Source organism: Rhinoraja longicauda, chromosome 17 (assembly GCF_053455715.1).
Source record: "Rhinoraja longicauda isolate Sanriku21f chromosome 17, sRhiLon1.1, whole genome shotgun sequence".
In the NCBI taxonomy this organism is placed as follows: Eukaryota; Metazoa; Chordata; class Chondrichthyes; order Rajiformes; family Arhynchobatidae; genus Rhinoraja; species Rhinoraja longicauda.
Window position 1 is genome coordinate 44,174,570 of NC_135969.1, and position 20,074 is coordinate 44,194,643.

At 48.6% G+C, this 20,074-nt stretch overlaps 1 protein-coding gene across 1 annotated transcript in view; it reads left to right on the forward strand.

Annotated features, from left to right (window-relative positions):
• Positions 1 to 20,074, forward strand: part of dnah12 (dynein, axonemal, heavy chain 12) — a 129,998-nt gene that overhangs the window by 40,276 nt on the left and 69,648 nt on the right. Inside the window, exons 22-31 of the mRNA XM_078413765.1 lie at positions 3,422 to 3,704; positions 5,640 to 5,759; positions 6,806 to 6,962; positions 8,248 to 8,420; positions 11,307 to 11,459; positions 13,023 to 13,262; positions 14,752 to 14,997; positions 15,689 to 15,808; positions 16,106 to 16,215; positions 18,799 to 18,982. Of these exons, the coding sequence (XP_078269891.1) occupies positions 3,422 to 3,704; positions 5,640 to 5,759; positions 6,806 to 6,962; positions 8,248 to 8,420; positions 11,307 to 11,459; positions 13,023 to 13,262; positions 14,752 to 14,997; positions 15,689 to 15,808; positions 16,106 to 16,215; positions 18,799 to 18,982 (1,786 nt within the window). The remainder of the gene's footprint in view (positions 1 to 3,421; positions 3,705 to 5,639; positions 5,760 to 6,805; positions 6,963 to 8,247; positions 8,421 to 11,306; positions 11,460 to 13,022; positions 13,263 to 14,751; positions 14,998 to 15,688; positions 15,809 to 16,105; positions 16,216 to 18,798; positions 18,983 to 20,074) is intronic.

Consider the following 20,074-nt stretch of genomic DNA (forward strand, 5'->3'; position numbering starts at 1 on the left):
AGAGATGCTGCCTGTCCCGCTGAGTTACTCCAGGATTTTGTGTCTATCTTCAATTTAAACCAGCATCTGCAGTTCCTTCCTACACGTATGATCAAGCTGCCGGCCAGGTAACCATACCTGGCAAGCTGCATACCCGTGCACGCTGACCTAGGTGTCATAGTCATAGTCATGGTCATAAGCACTTTATTTGTCCCCGAAGGGCAATTCAAATTCACCACCATGCAGTCCAACAACAAAAAAAACAATAAAGCCACAAACACAATTGACAAGTCCAACACAACAGCATCCATCACTGTGAGTCCCTCCAATCCCCTCACTGTGATGAAGGCCAAACTGTCTCATCCTTCCCTGCCTCTTCACTTCTTCTCCCGCGGTCGGCAGATGCCCCGGCTAAGCCAATCCCGTTTCCCCACGTTTGCCCCATATCCTTCTAGACCCGTCCTATCCATGTACCTGTCCAAATGTCTGTTAAATGCTGTTGTCGTACCTGCCTCGACTACCTCCTGGCAACTCGTTCCACATGCCCACCACCCTCTGTGAAAAAGTTGGCCCTAAGTCTAAGGGGATGATATTGTGCTGAGGTTGGACTGAGCCCCTTAGGTTCCCATTGAATCTTTTCCCTCTCACCTTAAACCTACATCCTCTGGTTCTTCATTCCACTAGCCTGGGTAAAAGACTCTGTGCATTCACCCAATTAGAGTCATTAGTCATAGAATCATAGAGTGATACAGTGTGGAAACTGGCCCTTCGGCCCAACTCGCCCACACCAGCCAACAATGTCCCAGCTACACTAGTCCCACCTGCCTGTGTTTGATCCATAACCCTCCAAACCTGTCCTATCCAATGTACCTGTCCCAACTGTTTCTTAAATGATGGGATAGTCCCAGCCTCAACTACCTCCTCTGGTGGCTTGTTCCATACACCCACCACCCTTTGTGTGAAAAGGTTACCCCACGGATTCCTATTAAATCTTTTCCCCTTCACTTTGAACCTATGTCCTCTGGTTCTCGATTCCCCTACCCTGGGACTATCCCATCGTTTAAGAAACAGTTGGACAGGTACATGGATAGGACCGGTTTGGAGGGATATGGACCAAACGCAGGCCGTTGGGACGATGGTAGCTGGGACATTGTTGGCCGGTGTGGGCGTTGGGCCGAAGGGCCTGTTTCCACACTGTATCACTCTGTGACTCTATGAAGGGCCTGTTTCCACGCTGTATCACTCTATGACTATTACTCTACACTTAAGAAAACTCTCCTGAACATTTGAAGAATTCCCCTCATTATTTTATACGTCTCTATAAGATCGCACCTCAGCCTCCTGCGCTCCAAGCCTGCCCAACCTCTCCGTGTAGCTCAGGGCTGGCTCCGAGAGCTGGCAGTGCAAATTTTCTTTTGAACCACATTTGAACCAAAGAAAACGACATGTAGCCACTGGTTAATAATAACAACACCTTTCATTGAAACACCCTTAATATAGTACAATGTTTAAGGAGCATTGTTGCATTATCAAAATAAGATTTGATATTGAGTCGTGTGATATATTAAGATGGCTTTGGTCTGCGGGTGGATTTTAAGGGTGAGTTTTAAAGGGATACAGACAATTGGGAGAGATTTAGGCAGCGGATTCCAGAGTTCTGGGTCACGGCTATTGAAAGCAGTGATAAATAGATTCTGAAGAAGGGTCTCGACTCCGAACATCACACATTCCTTCTCAACAGAGATGCTGCCTGTCCCGCTGAGTTACTCCACCATTTTGTGTCTACCTTCGATTTAAACCAGCACCTGCAGTTCCTTCCCACACAAATAGATTAAAGCAGGGATTGTGCAAAGTCAGAATTACAGGAATACAAAGATCATGGATGGAGTTTGTAAGAATAAATGATGCGAGGACAACAACATAAAGAGATTTGATTCAAGAACAACATTTTTAATATCAAAAAAGACACAAAAGTGCTGGAGAAACTCAGTGGGTCATGCAGAATCTCTGGAGAACAGGGATAGGTGACGATTTGGGTCGGGACCCTTCTTCATTCTTAACCCAAAACGTCACCTATCCATGTTCTCCATTGATGCTGCCTGACTGGCTGAGTTACTCTGGCAATTTGTGTTTTTTTTGTAAACCAGCATCTGCAGTTCCTTGCGTCTACATTTTTAACGTGAAGCCGTTCTTGAATGTGTAATCGAAATTGGGTGAGCGCAGAGAGGAAGGATGACCAGGACTTGGTCCAGTTGGTTCAATAGGCTTCAGCTTCCAAGATGGCGCCCAACACAGGCGACTATTTGGGTGCTAGCCACTGAAGCAGATCTACCATCACACATTACAATCGCCCCACACTCTGAAACCTCTATCTCCACACTGCAAATGGCTTATTGAAACACATAAGATTATTAAGGGATTGGACACGTTAGAGGCAGGAAACATGTTATCATATCATATCATATATATACAGCCGGAAACAGGCCTTTTCGGCCCTCCAAGTCCGTGCCGCCCAGTGATCCCCGTACATTAACACTATCCTACACCCACTAGGGACATTTTTTACATTTACCCAGCCAATTAACCTATATACCTGTACGTCTTTGGAGTGTGGGAGGAAACCGAAGATCTCGGAGAAAACCCACGCAGGTCACGGGGAGAACGTACAAACTCCTTACAGTGCAGCACCCGTAGTCGGGATCGAACCTGAGTCTCCGGCGCTGCATTCGCTGTAAAGCAGCAACTCTACCGCTGCGCTACCGTGCCGCCCCAATGTTGGGGGAGTCCAGAACCAGGGGACACAGTTTAAGAATAAGGGGTAGGCCATTTAGAACGGAGATGAGTAAAACCCTTTGTTGTAAATCTGTGGAATTCTCTGCCTCAGAAGGCAGTGGAGGCCAATTCTCTGGATGCTTTCAAGAAAGAGCTAGTTAGAGCTCTTAATGATAGCGGAGTCAAGGGGGTATGGGGAGAAGGCGGGACGGGGTACTGATGGTGGATGATCAGCCATGATCACAGTGAATGGCGGTGCTGGCTCGAAGGGCCGAATGGCCTCCTCCTGCACCTATTAGAAACATAAAAAATAGGTGCAGGAGTAGGCCATTCGGCCCTTCGAGCCTGCACCGCCATTCAATATGATCATGGCTGATCATCCAACTCAGTATCCCGTACCTGCCTTCTCTCCATACCCCCTGATCGCTTTAGCCACAAGGGCCACATCTAACTCCCTCTTAAATATAGCCAATGAACTGGCCTCAACTACCTTCTGTGGCAGAGAATTCCACAGATTCACCACTCTCTGTGTGAAAAAAAACTTTCTCATCTCGGTCCTAAAAGACTTCCCCCTTATCCTTAAACTGTGACCCCTTGTCTGTTGTCTATTGACCTGAAACGCCCCCTGTCCACTTCCCTGAGCCGCTGACCTGCGCTTTGATGCCTCCAGGTTTTTCTTTCTCTCGAACGACGAGATGCTGGAGATCCTCTCGGAGACCAAGGACCCGCTGAGGGTTCAGCCCCACCTCAAGAAGTGCTTCGAGGGCATCAACCGGCTGGAGTTCCTGCCCAACCTGGACATCAGCGCCATGTTCAGCAGCGAAGGGGAACGGGTTGAGCTCATCCAGAAGATCTCCACGTCGGAAGCTCGTGGAGCCGTGGAGAAGTGGCTGGTTCAAGTGGAAGATATTATGTTGAGTAGTGTCCTGGACGTCATTGCTCGATCGCAGCAGGTACATACATGTCCATTGTCCCCTTCAAAGTTTAGTTTAGTTTAGAGATAGCTTGGAATCGGACTCCTCGGCCCACTGAGTCCGCACCGACCAGCAATCCCCGCACACTAACACTATCCTACACACACGAGGGACAATGTACACTTGTTCACTTATACCAAGTCAATTAACCTCCAAACCTGCACGTCTTTGGAGTGTGGGAGGAAACCAAAGATCTCGGAGAAAATCCACGCAGGTCATGGGGAGAACGTACAAACTCCGTACAGATAGCACCCGTAGTCAGGATTGAACCAGGGTCTCTGGTGCTGCAAGCGCTGTAATAGACAATAGGTGCAGGAGGAGGCCATTTGGCCCTTCGAGCCAGCACCGCCATTCAATGTAATCATGGCTGATTATCCACAATCAGTACCCCGTTCCTGCCTTCTCCCCCTGACTCCGCTATCATTAAGAGCTCTAAGGCAGCAACCGTGCCGCCCTTAGGTATAGTCATGTCATAAGTGATAGGAGCAGAATTAGGCCATTCAACCCATCAAATCTACTTCGCCATTCAATCACGGCTGATCTATCTCTCCCTCCTCACCCCATTCTCCTGCCTTCTCCCCATAACCTCTGACACCCGTACTAATCAAGAATCTATCTATCTCTGCCTTAAAAATATCCACTGACTTGGCCTCCACAGCCTTCTGTGGCAAAGAATCCCACAGATTCACCACCCTCTGACTAAAGAAATTCCTCCTCATCTCCTTCCTAAAGGAACGTCCTTAGACAGACAGAACCTTTCTCCCAGGATGGAAAAATCAAAAACTAGAGGGCAAAGTTGGCGGCACGGTGGCGCAGCGGTAGAGTTGCTGCCTCAGCGCCAGAGACCCGGGTTCCATCCCGACTACGGGCGCCGTCTGTACGGAGTTTGTACGTTCTCCCCGTGACCTGCGTGGGTTTTCTCTGAGATCTTCGGTTTCCTCCGACGCTCCTAAGACGTGCAGGTTTGTAGGTTAATTGGCTTGGTGTAAATGTAAATTGTCCCTAGTGGGTGTAGGATAGTGTTAATGTGCGGGGATCGCTGGTCGGCGCAGACCCGGTGGGCCGAAGGGCCTGTTTCCGCGCTGTATCTCTAAACTAAACTAAACTAGTTATAAACTGCAAGAGGCAAAGTTTGAAGAGTTTTTGCAGGGAAAGTAGTTATTTGCTTCAATGGGCAGGGAGTGGATGAGAGAGTGGGAAAACATGGAACTAGTGTGAATGGGTGATCGCTGATCGGCATGGGCTGAAGGGCCTGTTTCCGTGCTATATCTCTAAACTAAATTTTAACCTAGCATTTAATTGAGTACCTCTGGAGAGAAGGAATGAGTGACGTTTCGGGTGGAGACCCTTCTTCAGACACCCATTCCTTCTCTCTAGAGATGCTGCCTGTCCCGCTGAGTTACTCCAGCATTTTGTGTCTATCTTTTGTTTAAACCAGCATCTGCAGTTCCTTCATACATATTTCATTGAGTATATTGGGTTCAAGACCTGCATGAAATGTAATTTTTGGCTTCAAGTATCCCTAAATTTGTATCTCTAAATCTAAAAAGTACTCGAGCACTTTAGTTGAGTTTAGTTTATTGTCACGTGTACCGAGGTACAGTGAAAAGCTTTTGTTGCGTGCAATCCAGTCAGCAGAAAGACAACACACGATTACAATCGAGCCGTCCACAGTGTACAGATACACGATAAGGGAATAACGTTTAGTGCAAGGTAAAGCCAGCAAGGTCCGATCAAAGATAGTCCGAGGGTCACCAATTTTTCCCATTGAACACTTTTATTGAGAAATCACAGGTGAATAATGTATTTCTAGTCATTTGTAAAACAACATTTGAAAGTTTGTGACGGCCATTTCTTTGTGCGGTCGCTGTGAATGGGGATGTCATGTTGCCCACATTGCTCGTGTTTCCGTAGGACTACCCAGAGAGAAAGAGGAACGAGTGGGTGGTCAGCTGGCCTGGTCAGGTGGTCATCTGCGTGTCACAGATCTTCTGGACAGTCGAGGTTGAGAAGGCAATTCAACTCGGATCACAGGTAAAGCCTCTGAAACCTGCAGGGAGCAGTGGACCCAGCCCAGACCATAACGTCACGCAAACCAACCTCCCTTCCATCGAAGAAGGGTCTCGACCTGAAATGTCACCCGTTCCTTCTCTCCAGAGATGCTGCCTGACCTGTCCAGCTGAGTTACTCCAGCCTCTTGTGTCTATCTTCCCTTCCATTGACTCCGCCTACACCTCACGCTGCCTCGGCAAGGCCAGCAGCATGATCCAGGACCAGTCTCACCCCGGTCCCCCTGTCTTCTCGTGCCTAGGAATTGTTCAAGAAACAGAGTCTATCACTGGCCTTCACGGTGGCGCAGCGATAGAGTTGCTGCCGCGCACTGCCAGAGACCTGGGTTCGATCCCGACTACGGATGCTGTCAGTACGAAGTTTGTACGTTCTTCCAATGACCTGCGTGGGTTTTCTCCGGGTGCTCCAGTTTTCCTCCCACACTCCCAAAGACGTGCAGGTTTGTAGGTCAATTGGCCCTCTGTAAATTGACTCAAGTGTTTTAGATAGAACCAGATCACTAGTCGGCACGGACTCGATGGGCCGAAGGGCCTGTTTCCATGCTGTATCTCTAAACTAAACTAAGCTGAGATATTTTGATCTGAGGTGAGAAAAAAACGTTTTCACCCAGGGAGTTGTGGAATTCTCTGCCACAGAAGGCAATAGACAATACGTGCAGGAGGAGGCCATTCGGCCCTTTGAGCCAGCATCACCATTCAATGTGATCATGGCTGATCATCCACAATCAGTACCCCGTTCCTGCCCTCTCCCCAGATCCAGTGACTCCGCTACCTTTAAGGCAGTGGCGGCCAGCCAATTCATTGGCTGAATTTTAAAGAGAGTTATATAGAGCTCTTGGGGCTAGTGGAATCAATGGATATGGGGAGAAGGCAGGCACAGGTTACTGATTGTGGATGATTTGCCGTGATCACAATGAATGGCGGTGCTGGCTCGAAGGGCCGAATGGCCTCCTCCTGCACCCATTTCCTATGTTCTATGTTTAATCCTCGAGGTTTCTGATTGCACATTAGGGCCTCAACGTGTACAATGTCAAGCTGCATCAACAACTCAACAACATTGTGGAGCTGGTGAGAGGGAAACTCTCCAAGCAGACCCGCATTACGCTGGGTGCCTTGGTCACCATCGATGTGCACTCCCGCGATGTGGTCGAAGGCTTGATCGAGAAAGGTACTTAGTGGAGATTATTCTGATCAGTGCGGGTGTCGGAGGTTATGGGGAGAAGGCAGGAGAATGGGGTTAGGAGGGGGAGATAGATCAGCCATGATTGAATGGCGGAGTAGACTCGATGGGCTGAATGGCCTAATTCTGCTCCTATCACTCATGACCTTATGAGTGTGCAAAATGTACAAATAAACATGAGAACACAAATTTCAGAATGATTCTACTTGTGCTGCCCCCCCCTGACTCCCAACCTCCCCTCCCTGTGCCCCACCTGGACTGCCACCTATTTATAACTGCCCCCCCTGACTCCCAACCTCCCCTCCCTGTGCCCCACCCGGACTGCCACCTATTTATAACTGCCCCCGACTCCCAACCTCCCCTCCCTGTGCCCCACCTGGACTGCCACCTATTTATAACTGCCCCCCCTGACTCCCAACCTCCCCTCTCTGTGCCCCACCCGGACTGCCACCTATTTATAACTGCCGACTCCCAACCTCCCCTCCCTGTGCCCCACCCGGACTGCCACCTATTTATAACTGCCCCCCCCCCTGACTCCCAACCTCCCCTCCCTGTGCCCCACCCGGACTGCCACCTATTTATAACTGCCCCCCCCCACCGCTACGTTGCTTCCTCTGACGTCACAGTTCGCAACTCTTCAATCCTGTCTCACACCTTCCATTCTTATCTCTGGTCTTTGTTCCAACCACCTGCCTATCAAACATTCCCCTCATCTCTGTCGGCCTGTCACCTGCCACGCTTTGTCCAGCCTCTCTCCTTTTACAACGTTCCACTCCCCCCCCCCTTACAATTGGTCTGAAGAAGGGTCCCGACCCGAATCGTCACCTGTCCATGTTCTCCAGAGATGCTGCCTGACCCGCTGAGTTACTCCAGCACTCTGTGAAACGTCACCTGTCCATGTTCCCTATAGATGCTGCCTGACCCGCTGAGTTACTCCAGCACTCTGTGAAACGTCACCTGTCCATGTTCTCCACAGATGCTGCCTGACCCGCTGAGTTACTCCAGCACTCTGTGAAACGTCACCTGTCCATGTTCTCCACAGATGCTGCCTGACCCACTGAGTTACTCCAGCAATCTGGTCTGTCTGTGGGATTAGATTATGCTGAAACAGATTTTCGCCTGGCTGGGGAACTAAACAAGGGAGCAAAGATTCAGATTAAGGGACTACCCATTGAAGACAGATAGGAGGGAACATTGATGAAACTTTGCACTTTGCTCCAGCACTCTGTGTCCCGTGATGTGTTTGATTTACTTTGGCCATTCTTTGCCACAGGGGTTTCCAGTCAGACTGACTTCAACTGGCTTGCCCAGCTGCGGTACTACTGGGCCAATGAGAACGTCAGGGTCCACATCATCAACTGCAACGTCAAGTATGCTTACGAGTATCTGGGCAATTCCCCACGGCTGGTGATCACGCCACTGACAGACCGATGTTACCGAACTCTGGTAAGCCCACAAACACCATCCCTCAAGTGTAGGAAGGAACCGCACATGCTGCTTTACACCAAAGACAGACACGACATGCAGGAGTAACTCAGCGGGACAGGCAGCATCTCTGGAGAGAAGGGATGGGTGACGTTTCGGGTCGAGACCCTTCTTCAGAATCTATTTAAGAAGGGTCATTCAAGAACCTAGACCCAGAACTTTGGAATCCGCTGCCTAAATCTCTCCAATTGTCTGAATCCCTTTAAAACACAACGTTTCGGGTTCAGTTTGAAGAAGGGTCTCGACCCGAAACGTCTCCCGTTCCTTCTCTCCAGAGATGTTACCTGCCCGTCCCGCTGAGTTACTCCAGCATTTTGTGTCTAACATCATCCCTAAACTTGTCATTTCTCTAAAGTTTACAAAATGTCAACATAAAAATGTATGTGTTTCACCCCACTGACGGATGAGGGTGACCGCACCTTGGTAAGTCCAAAAACATTATCCCCAAACCTGTCCTTTCCCTGAATTTTCCCAAAACGATATATATATAACCTCAGTAACCTAATCAAGGACCAGTCTCACCCCAGCCACTCCCTCTTCTCCCCTCTCCCATCAGGCAAGAGGTACAGAAGTGTGAAAACGCACACCTCCAGATTCAGGGACAGTTTCTTCCCGGCTGTTATCAGGCAACTGAACCATCCTCTCACCAACTAGAGAGCGGTCCTGACTTCCCATCTGCCTCATTGGAGACCCTCAGATTATCTTTAATTAGACTATACTGTAAATCATCTTGCACTAAATGTTATCCCCTTCACCCCTGTACCTGTACATTGTGGACGGCTCAATTGGAATCATGTACAGTCTTTCTGCTGACTGGATAGCACGCCACACAAAAGCTTTTCACTGTACCTCGGTATATGTAACAATAATAACTAAATTAAACTAATGTTAAGATTACTTGCAGTGTTTTTCAGCTCCCTTTAGTAGCTTTTACATAAACATAGAAAAAAGGTGCAGGAGAAAGCCACTTGGCCCTTCGAGCCAGCACCGCCATTCAATATGATCACGGCTGATCATCCAGAATCAGTATCCCGTTCCTGCTTTCTCCCCATATCCCTTGATTCTGTTAGCCCTAAGAGCTAAATCTAACTCTCTCATGATTACATCCAGTGAATTGGCTTCCAATGCCTTCTGTGGGAGAGAATTCCACAGATTCACAACTCTCTGGGTGAAAAGGTTTTTCCTCACCTCAGTCCTAAATGGCCAACCCCTTATTCTTAAATTGTGTGACCCCTGGTTCTGGAATCCCCCAACATGGGGAACATTTTTCCTGCATCTAGCCTGCCCAATCCCTTAAGAAATATATGTTTCTATAAGGTCCCCTCTCATCCTTCTAAATTCCAGTGAATACAAGCCCAGTCGACCCATTTTTTCATCATATGACAGTCCCGCCATCCTGGGAATTAACCTGGTGAACCTACGCTGCACTGCCTCAATAGTAATAATGTCCTTCCTCAAATTAGGAGACCAAAACTACACACAATACCTGGTGTGGTCTCACCAGGGCCCTGTACACCTGCAGTAGGACCTCCTTGCTTCTAAACTCAAATCCTCTCGCAATGAAGGCCAACATGCCATTGGCTTTCTTCAGTCTGCTGTACCTGCATGCTTACTTTCAGTGACTGATGTACAAGGACATCCAGGTCTTGTTGCACCTCCCTTTTTCCTAACTTGACACCATTCAGATAATAATCTGCCTTCCAGTTCTTGCCACCAAAGTGGATAACCTCTCATTTATCCACATTAAACTGCATCTGCCCACTCACCCAACCTGTCCAAGTCACCCTGCAGCCTCATAGCATCCTCCTCGCACTGTCACCCAGCTTGGAGTAGTTACGTTTAATTCTCTTGTCTAAATCATTAATATATATTGTAAATAACTGGGGTCCCAGCACTGAGCCTTGCGGCACCCCAATGTAGGCCTTGGCTAATTATTGTCAGCTTTACCAAAGTCTGAAGAAGATTCCTGATGCCCAACGTCACCCACCCATGTTCTCCAAAGATGCTCATAATTCACGTGAGCAGAATTGTGCCATTCGGCCCATTGAGACTATTCTGCTATTCAATCATGCCTGATCTATCTTCCCCTCTCAACCCCATTCTCCTGCCTTCTCCCCATAACCTTTGACACCCTGACCCGCTGAGGTATTCCAGCACTCTGTGTCTTTTTTTTTTTCACAGTGAAAAGCATTGTTTTGCTTGTTGATTAGAGTCATGTAGCGTGGTAACAGGCCCTTAGTCCCACTTGCCTGCGTTTGGCCCATATCCCTCCAAACCTGTCCTATCCATGTACCTGTCTAACTGTTTCTTAAACGTTGGGATAGTCCCTGTCTCAACTACCTCCTCTGGCAGCTCGTTCCATTCCCCTCAGATTCCTATTAAATCTTTTCCCCTTCACCTTAAACTGATGTCCTCTGGTCCTCAATTCCCCTGCTCTGGGCAGGCACTGATTCCCCTGCTCTGGGCAGGCACTGATTGCCCTGCTCTGGGCAGGCACTGATTCCCCTACTCTGGGCAGGCACTGATTCCTTTGTTCTGGGGCAGGCACTGATTGCCCTGCTCTGGGCAGGCACTGATTCCCCCTCTCTGGGCAGACACAGATTCCGCTACTCTGGGCAGGCACTGATTCCCCCGTTCTGGGGCAGGCACTGATTGCCCTGCTCTGGGCAGGCACTGATTCCCCCTCTCTGGGCAAGCACAGATTCCGCTACTCTGGGCAGGCATTGATTCCCCTGCTCTGGGCAGGCAGTGATTCTCCTGCTCTGGGCAGGCACTGATTGCCCTGCTCTGGGCAGGCACTGATTGTTGTGGGGTGGTCTTTGACCAGACCGTTTCTCTTGCTGTTAGATCGGGGCGTTTTATTTGGACTTGGGCGGGGCTCCTGAGGGCCCTGCAGGAACGGGCAAGACGGAATCGGTCAAGGACCTGGCCAAGGCTGTGGCCGTCCAGTGTGTGGTCTTCAACTGCTCCGATGGACTGGACTACATCGCCATGGGCAAAGTAACTTGCATTTCCAAATCTACCCACCATATCGTGAACGACAGCGGCAATGTTGATCATGCGAGACGGCGCCCCCCGGGCCTAATACAGGGCAAGGGCGGTCCCGTACGGGACAAACCAATTTAGCCCAATATACGGGATGTCCCGGCTAATACGGGACAGTTGGCAACCCTAGTTCCATGTCTCCATTGTAGCTGCACTGTTTAACAGGTTACTCAAACATGTGGTACATCTGTCTCCAAACACTAGGGGGAAAGCCCAGTGATATGAGCGCCCCCTGTATCTCTCACAAATATTGGGCTGTGGGGCAGCAGGGATGGCACGGTGGCGCAGCGGTAGAGTTGCTGCCTCACAGCGCCAGAGACCCGGGTTCCATCCCGACTACGGGGACTGTCTGTACGGAGTTTGTACGTTCTCCCCGTGACCTGCGTGGGTTTTCTCCGGGTGCTCTGGTTTCCTTCCACACTCCAATGACGTACAGGTTTGTACGTTGTGTAGGAAGGAACTACAGATGCTGGTTTAAACCAAAGATGGACACAAAAAGCTGGAGTAACTCAGCGGGACAGGCAGCATCTCTGGAGAGAAGGAATGGGTGACGTTCTGAGTCTGCAGGTGCAGCAGGCAGTGAAGAAAGCGAATGGTATGTTAGCATTTATAGCAAGAGGATTTGAGTATAGGAGCAGGGAGGTTCTGCTGCAGTTGTACAGGGCCTTGGTGAGACCGCACCTGGAGTATTGTGCACAGTTTTGGTCTCCTAATCTGAGGAAAGACATTCTAGCCTTAGAGGGAGTACAGAGAAGGTTCACCAGATTGATCCCTGGGATGGCAGGACTTTCATATGAAGAAAGACTGGATAGACTAGGCTTATACTCGCTGGAATTTAGAAGACTGAGGGGGGATCTTATTGAAACATATAAAATTCTTAAGGGGTTGGAGAGGCTAGATGCGGGAAGATTGTTCCCGATGTTGGGGAAGTCCAGAACCAGGGGTCACAGCTTAAGGATAAGGGGGAAGTCTTTTAGGACCGAGATGAGAAAACATTTCTTCACACAGAGAGTGGTGAGTCTGTGGAATTCTCTGCCACAGAAGGTAGTTGAGGCCAGTTCATTGGCTATATTTAAGAGGGAGTTAGATGTGGCCCTTGTGGCTAAAGGGATCAGGGGGTATGGAGAGAAGGCAGGTACAGGTTACTGAGCTGGATGATCAGCCATGATCATATTGAATGGCGGTGCAGGCTCGAAGGGCCGAATGGCCTACTCCTGCACCTATTTTCTATGTTTCTATGAGTCAGGACCCTTCTTCAGACTAGGAAGGGTCTCGACCTGAAACGGCACCTATTCCTTCTCTCCAGAGATGCTGCCTGTCCCTCTGAATTACTCCAGCATTTTGTGTCTATCTCGGGTTTGTAGGTTAATTGGCTTGGTATAATTGTAAATTGTCCCCAGTGTGTGTAGGGTAGTGTTAGTGTGCGGGGATCGCTGGTCGACACGGACTCGGTGGGCCGAATGACCTGTTTATGCGCTGTATCTCTAAAACTAAAACTAACTCTTACTTTATCTTCAGTTTTTCAAGGGGCTGGCATCTTCAGGGGCCTGGGCCTGCTTCGATGAGTTCAATCGTATTGAGCTGGAGGTGCTGTCGGTGGTGGCACAGCAGATACTCTGCATCCAACGGGCGAAGCAGAACTCGATGGAGACCTTCTTGTTCGAGGGCACCGAACTCCGACTCAATCCAAATTGCTTTGTTGCCATCACGATGAACCCGGGCTACGCCGGGCGTTCAGAACTTCCCGACAACCTGAAGGTACAAACTCTCTCGCACCGCACCACACTTCAGCGGTTCACAAGTTAGAGGAGTATATTTGGGCAGTCACGGTGGCGCAGCGGTAGAGTTGCTGCCTTACAGCGAATGCAGCGCCGGAGATCCGGGTTCCATCCCGACTAAGGGTGCTGTCTGTACGGAGTTTGTACGTTTGTACGTGACCTGCGTGGGTTTTCTCCGTGATCTTCGGTTTCCTTCTACACATCAAAGACATACAGGTTTGTAGGTTAATTGGCTTGGTATAAATGTAAACATTGTCCCTAGTGGGTATAGAATGGTGTTAATGTGCGGGGATCGCTGGTCGGTGCGGACCCAGTGGACCGAAGGGGCCTGTTTCCGCGCTGTATCTCTAAACTAAACTAAACTATTGTGTGCAGTTTTGGTCTCCTAATTTGACGAAGGACATTCATGCTATTGAGGGAGTACAGCGTAGGTTCACCAGGTTAATCCCTGGGATGGCGGGACTGACATATGATGAAACAATGGGTCGACTGGGCTTGTATTCACTGGAATTGTCAACTTATTTACATCGGCGAAACCAAGCGCAGGCTCGGCGATTGCTTCGCTCAACACCTGCGCTCGGTCCGCGTTGGCCAAACTGGTCTCCCGGTGGCCGAGCACTTCAATTCCCCCTCCCATTCCCAGTCTGACCTTTCTGTCATGGGCCTCCTCCAGTGCCATAGTGAGGCCCACCGGAAATTGGAGGAACAGCACCTCATATTTCGCCTGGGCAGCTTGCAGCCCAGTGGTATGAACATTGACTTCTCCAACTTTAGATAGTTCCTCTGTCCCTCTCTTCCCCTCCCCCTTCCCAATTCTCCCTCTATCTTCCTGTCTCCACCTATATCCTTCCTTTGTCCCACCCCCCTGACATCAGTCTGAAAAAGGGTCCCGACCCGAAACGTCACCCATTCCTTCTCTCCTGAGATGCTGCCTGACCTGCTGAGTTACCCCGGCATTTTGTGAATCAATATCTTTATGGTTCCCATTAGGAAGAACTTGCAAAAAATATTTTTTTCTTCTGAAATAAATTGCAATGATCTGGAGTAGTTGGGGAATGGTGGTGGAGGCAGATTCAATAGGAATGCATTATTATTGTCTGTTTTTATGTATAGAAAAAAATATATATGCAGGTGTATGTATATGTGTGTATGTCTGTAAATGTATATGTGTGTATGTGTATCTGTGTTTATGTGTGTATGTGTATTTGTATACGTGTGTGTGTGTGTATGTGAATATGTGTGCATGTGGGTATATGTGTGTGCATGTGTATGTGTATATATGTATATCTATATATATATATATACACACACACACTGAGCTTTCTCTCTCGTTTGTTACATAGTTCACAGTGCAGCATGTTGGCATACTGTGTTGTGCTGCTGCAAGTATGAATGCCACTGTTCTATCTGGGACACACTGTGTGACAATACACTACGCTGCCTGAGCCTGCCGTCTGCCTGTACTTTAGGTGCTGTTCCGGACGGTTGCGATGATGGTTCCCAACTATGCTCTGATAGCGGAGATCTCTCTGTACTCCTACGGGTTCCTCAACGCCAAGCCTTTGTCGGTGAAGATAGTGATGACCTACAGGCTGTGTTCGGAACAGCTCTCATCTCAGTTCCACTACGATTACGGCATGCGGGCAGTCAAGGCTGTTCTAGTCGCAGCTGGCAACCTGAAGCTGAAATTCCCCACTGAGAATGAAGATGTGCTGGTGAGCTGTTTGGAAGAGTTTAACTAAAGTGACAATTGAATACTGATTTCTCTAACTTCAAGTAATCCCTCTCTCTCCCTCCCCCCCCCCCCCAACCGCCACCCAAGTCGTACCAGCTTCAGTCTGCAGAAGGGTCTCCCCCCCCGAAACGTCACCCATTCCTTCTCTCCCTAGATGCTGCCTGACCTGCTGAGTTACTGCAGCACTCTATGTCTATCTCCAGCTTCACAGATGCCTTGGATAGGAATTTCAGATTGTCTATTGGCCCAGGTTCAATCCTGACCTCTGGTGCTACTGTGGGGAGTTTTCACGTTCTCTTTTTCACCACATGGGTTTCCTCCAGTGCTCCTGTTTCCTCCCACATCCCAAAGATGTGCTGGTTTGTAGGTTAATTGGCTTCTGTAAACTGCTCCTAGTGTGTAGGGAGTGGATGAGAAGGCGGGATAACACAGAACTAGTGTGTCCTCACCTCTTTTCCAGCTATCTCACCTTCCCCCCCTCCCCCGCTCCATTATCATTCCGATGAAGAGTCCTGACCCGAAGTGTTGTCCGTCCATTCCCCCCACAGATGCTGCCCGACCCATTAAGATCCTGTTTTTATTATTTAGTATGCATGTGCCAGCGTATCTTTTTGCTGAATTTGCAGTGGTTCTGTTTGAATAATTTGGTTAAAAACACATGAATTTTCCAGTTACTGCGATCAATCAAAGACGTGAATGAGCCCAAGTTTCTTTCGCACGATATCCCGCTGTTTAGTGGGATCACCAGTGACTTGTTTCCTGGCATCGTTCTTCCTGAAGCTGATTACCAGGTAGGAATAGTTTTCAGCAATTTAGATAATTAAAGTAAAACAGAGTCGTACGGCATGGAAACAGGCCCTTCGGCCCAACTTTTCCATGCCGGACAGCAGACCTACAAATACACCACTGCTGAACAACAACTGTCTCTGATTCCATAAATCCAATGAATAACAACACTTGTATTGTGTTCCTCCACTTGAATTCTACTTATTCCTTAACACTGTCAAAGTTATTTGAATAGTTATACCCACCATTTTTCTTTTGTTGTTCCTTTGTTTAAAATAACATTCATTTCATTTGTCCTTTAGCTTTTCCTTGAGTGTACAGTTGAATGCTGTGTTAAACAAGGCGTACAGCCAGTGAAGCCCTTCCTGGCCAAAATGATCCAGACCTACGAAATGATGATTGTGAGACATGGGTGAGTGAGCTAGTCGCACGGTCTTTCACGTTCGTACAACTGGAGTAGCATCCTGCTGGATGAGAAGGATGAGAGGGAATCTTATCGAAACGTATAAGATTATTAAGGGGTTGGACAGGTTAGAGGCAGGAAACATGTTCCCAATGTTGGGGGAGTCCAGAACCAGGGGCCACAGTTTAAGAATAAGGGGTAGGCCATTTAGAACTGAGATGAGGAAAAACTTTTTCAGTCAGAGAGTTGTGAATCTGTGGAATTCTCTGCCTCAGAAGGCAGTGGAGGCCAATTCTCTGAATGCATTCAAGAGAGAGCTAGATAGAGCTCGGTCGCGGGGCCTTCCATCGCCCGGCTCGGCCGCGAGACGTTTCAGCGCCCGGTGCGACTCGGCCGCGGGGACTTCCATCCCCTTGCGGGGACTGTGCGGGTCGGTCGGGGTCGAGTTGTCTGTCCGTGGGCGTGGGGAAGAGAGTGGAAGTTTTGTTGCCTCCATCACAGTGAGGGGGTGTTTGGAGTCACTGTGATGGACGTTTGTGTTGGGGTCATGTGTCTGTTCTTTTTTGTGTGTGACTGCTATGTAGTTTCGTTCGGTACCTTGGTACCGATTGACAAATAAAGCTCTGTTGAACTATTGAACTGTTAAGGATAGCGGAGTCAGGGGGTATGGGGAGAAGGCAGGAACGGGGTACTGATTGAGAATGATCAGCCATGATCACATTGAATGGTGGTGCTGGCTCGAAGGGCTGAATGGCCTCCTCCTGCACCTATTGTCTATTGGATATATACGATACGATACCATACAAAACGACAGAACTTCATTTATCCCAGGAGGGTAATTGATCTGCTGACAGTCATAAAAACACAAGATACATGAAAGGCAAAATTAAAATGACGAGCGGAAAGGACTGGGGATCGGCAAAGATGGGGCGGGGGGGGGGGTCAGTCTCAGTCTCAGTCTATCCCACGACAGAAGGGGGTGGAGTTGTACAGTTTGATAGCCACAGGGAAGAAGGATCTCCTGTGGCGTTCTGTGCTGCATCTTGGTGGAACCAGTCTGTTGCTGAAGGTGCTCCTCAGGTTGACCAGTGTCTCACGGAGGGGGGTGGTCCTGCCTCAGGAAAGCAAGCAACCTAATCCAAGGTTATGTTGAAAGAATCTTCTTCAGTCTGAAGAAGTGCCCTGTCATGAGGGCACTGTGTTATAGGAAAGAAGTTGTCAAGCTGGGAAGGGCACAGAGAAGGTTTACGAGGATGTTGCCAGGACTCGAGGGTGTGAGCTACAGGGAGAGGTTGAGCAGGGCTGGGACTCTATTCCTTGGAGTGCAGGAGGAGGAGGGTTGATCTTATCGAGGTGTGTAAGATCATGAAAGGAATAGATCGGGTAGACGCACAGAGTCTCTTGCACAGAGTGGGTGAATCGAGGACCAGAGGGCATAGGTTCAAGGTGAAGGGGAAAAGATTTAATAGGAATCCGAGGGGTAACGTTTTCACACCAAGAGTGGTGGGTGTGTGGAACGAGCTGCCAGAGGAGGTAGTTGAGGCTGGGACTATCGCAGCATTGAACAATGTATCACCACATGTAGGGTGTACCATCACATGTAGAGTGTACCATCACATGTAGAGTGTACCACCACATGTACAGTGTACCACCACATGTACAGTGTACCACCACATGTAGAGTGTACCACCACATGTAGAGTGTACCACCACATGTACGGTGTACCACCACATGTAGAGTGTACCACCACATGTACGGTGTACCACTACATGTACAGTGTACCACCACATGTACGGTGTATCACCACATGTAGAGTGTACCACCACATGTAGAGTGTACCATCACATGTAGAGTGTACCATCACATGTAGAGTGTACCACCACATGTACAGTGTACCATCACATGTACAGTGTACCACCACATGTACAGTGTACCACCACATGTAGAGTGTACCACCACATGTAGAGTGTACCACCACATGTACGGTGTATCACCACATGTAGAGTGTACCACCACATGTAGAGTGTACCACCACATGTAGAGTGTACCACCACATGTAGAGTGTACCACCACATGTAGAGTGTACCATCACATGTAGAGTGTACCACCACATGTAGAGTGTACCACCACATGTACGGTGTACCACCACATGTAGAGTGTACCATCACATGTAGAGTGTACCATCACATGTAGAGTGTACCATCACATGTAGAGTGTACCACCACATGTAGAGTGTACCACCACATGTACGGTGTACCACCACATGTAGAGTGTACCATCACATGTAGAGTGTACCATCACATGTAGAGTGTACCACCACATGTAGAGTGTACCATCACATGTACGGTGTACCACCACATGTAGAGTGTACCATCACATGTAGAGTGTACCACCACATGTAGAGTGTACCACCACATGTACGGTGTACCACCACATGTAGAGTGTACCATCACATGTAGAGTGTACCATCAAATGTAGAGTGTACCACCACATGTACGGTGTACCACCACATGTAGAGTGTACCACCACATGTAGAGTGTACCACCACATGTACGAGAGTTGACGATACGTCTGTGTTTTTCAATCGAGCAGGTTCATGCTGGTGGGGGAGCCCTTCTCTGGCAAGACCAAGACTCTACACGTGCTGGCAGACACGTTGACACTCATGAATGAGCGTGGACTGAATGAGGAGGAAAAAGTTGTCCATCGAACTGTAAATCCGAAAGCCATAACCATGGGCCAACTCTTTGGACAGTTTGATCTGGTCTCACACGAGGCAAGTGATTTAAGTCACTCACAACAGTTAATATGCATACATAAGGCACCCAGGCATAAGGCATAGATAGAGTGAATGTGGAAAGGATGTTTGGATGATCAGCCATGATCATATTGAATGTATCCGGCCCTTCGAGCTGGCTCGAATGGCCAACTCCTACACCTGTCTGTCTATGTTTCCACTGGTGGGAGAGTCTAGGACCAGAGGTCACAGCCTCAGAATTAAAGGGCGCTCTTTTAGAAAGGAGGTGAGGAGGAACTTCTTTAGTCAGAGGGCGGTGAATCTGTGGAACTCATTGCCACAGAGGGCTGTGGAGACCAAGGCAGTGGATATTGATAAGGCGGAGATAGACAAATTCTTGATTAGAACGGGTTTCAAGGGTTATAGGGAGAAGGCAGGAAAATGGAATCGGGAGACAGAGATCAGCCATGATTGAATGGCGGAGTGGACTCGATGGGCCAAATGGCCTTATTCTACTGTTTTAACTTGTGAACGTACAAGTTTATCTGCACTTGAAAGGGAATTCAAATTAGTTCCATACAGAAAAAAAGAGAGGAATTTTAACATCGTGGATAAGAACCAAGTAGAAATATACCGTCCCATTGCGGTAAAAAGGCAGGAATTCTAACACAAGCAACACACCAAGTAACTCAGCGGGTCAGGCAGCATCTGTGGAGAACATGGATAGGTGACGTTTCACAGAGTGCTGGAGTAACTCAGCGGGTCAGGCAGCATCTCCAAAGAATGTGGACAGGTGACATTGTGGGTCGGGACTCTTCTTCAGACTAATTCAATGGTCCCAACACAAAACGTCACCTACCCATGTTCTCCAGAGATGCAGCCTAACCCGTTGAGTTAGTCCAGCACTTTGTATCTTTTTTTTGTAAACCAGCATCTGCAGTTTTTTAATGGGACTTTGCTGGACTTTATCTTGCACTAAACGTTATTTCCGATGTCCTGTAGATGGCTCGACTGTAACCATGTGTTGTCCACTGACTTGTCAGCACGCAACACAAGCTTTTCACTGTACCTCGGTACACGTGACAATAAACTAAACTCAAACTCAAAAAATACTTTACTTCTGCAGTAAAA